Source organism: Limanda limanda, chromosome 9, assembly GCF_963576545.1.
Source record: "Limanda limanda chromosome 9, fLimLim1.1, whole genome shotgun sequence".
Classification (NCBI taxonomy): domain Eukaryota; kingdom Metazoa; phylum Chordata; class Actinopteri; order Pleuronectiformes; family Pleuronectidae; genus Limanda; species Limanda limanda.
Window position 1 is genome coordinate 584011 of NC_083644.1, and position 990 is coordinate 585000.

The following is a 990-nucleotide window of genomic DNA, read 5'->3' on the forward strand; positions in this document are numbered from 1 at the left end:
TGCAGCTGGAGGAGGCGGAGTCTGCAGCGGTGTGTCATCCAGGTGGGTGGAGGGAGGAGGGGCCTCTGAGGTCCTCATCCCAGGTACCACTGAGGAGAGAGAGAGAGAGAGAGTGAGAGAGAGGTTAACAACAGAGAGCAGCGCCCCCTAGTGGAGGAGGAGCCATCAGTAACTCCTCCTCCACCAGGTCACAGAGTGAACACAGAGCAGCGCCCCCTGGTGGAGGAGGAGACATCATTAACTCCTCCTCCATGTTAGCAGACGGGACATGAACCAAACTAAACAGATCTAAATGATGTTAAATAAACGTTTGTAAAGATGTTTCAGTTCTTCTCTCTGATCTTTGTTCAAGTGTTTCTGATCAGTTTGGATTTATTAGTTATTTGATCACATAAGGGGGTGGGGGGGTTATGACCTTTATACCACAGAGATTTCAATCTTTATCTCCAGTGACGACTTAAAGACACTTTGAGACGTGAGAGAATCTTTATCTTCTGGGACATGAAGACACTTCAAGAGAAATTAATAATAATAATAACTTCCAGGTATGAACAGGTGTTTCCAGCAGCACTTGTTATTCAGACAAAGAAGAAATAAGCCAGAAGTGTTGTGGATGTGTATCTTCTTCAGAGGAGCAGAACCGTTTCTATAGATCTTTGCTCTGGTTCCTGCTGAGGAGGAGCTTCAGGTGATGACTCCTCCTGTGATGAGGGGTGTGGCCAGCAGGGGGCGCTAACAGCTCCTCAGAGGATCTGAACCAGGTCTCTTCAGCCTGGAGTTTATGACACTTTGTGCACAATGTAACCAGCCTGTGTGTGTGTGTGTGTGTGTGTGTGTGAGTGTGTGTGTCTGTGTGTGTGTGTGTGTGTGTAATCCATCTCTGATTGGCCCGTATCGATCGCCCAAAGGTGCATCGTTCACGTTTCATGAATCTCTCCCTCCTCTTCCTCCTCCTCTTCCTCGCTGCCCTGCCGAGTTCAAGTTCACCCC

At 48.3% G+C, this 990-nt stretch overlaps 1 protein-coding gene across 1 annotated transcript in view; it reads right to left on the reverse strand.

Moving 5' to 3' along the window:
* The window catches only part of nfia (nuclear factor I/A), an 85003-nt gene continuing 84013 nt past the window's right edge, over positions 1-990 (reverse strand). Inside the window, exon 12 of the mRNA XM_061078322.1 lies at positions 1-89. Coding sequence (XP_060934305.1) covers positions 75-89 — 15 coding nt within the window. The 3' untranslated portion in view covers positions 1-74. The remainder of the gene's footprint in view (positions 90-990) is intronic.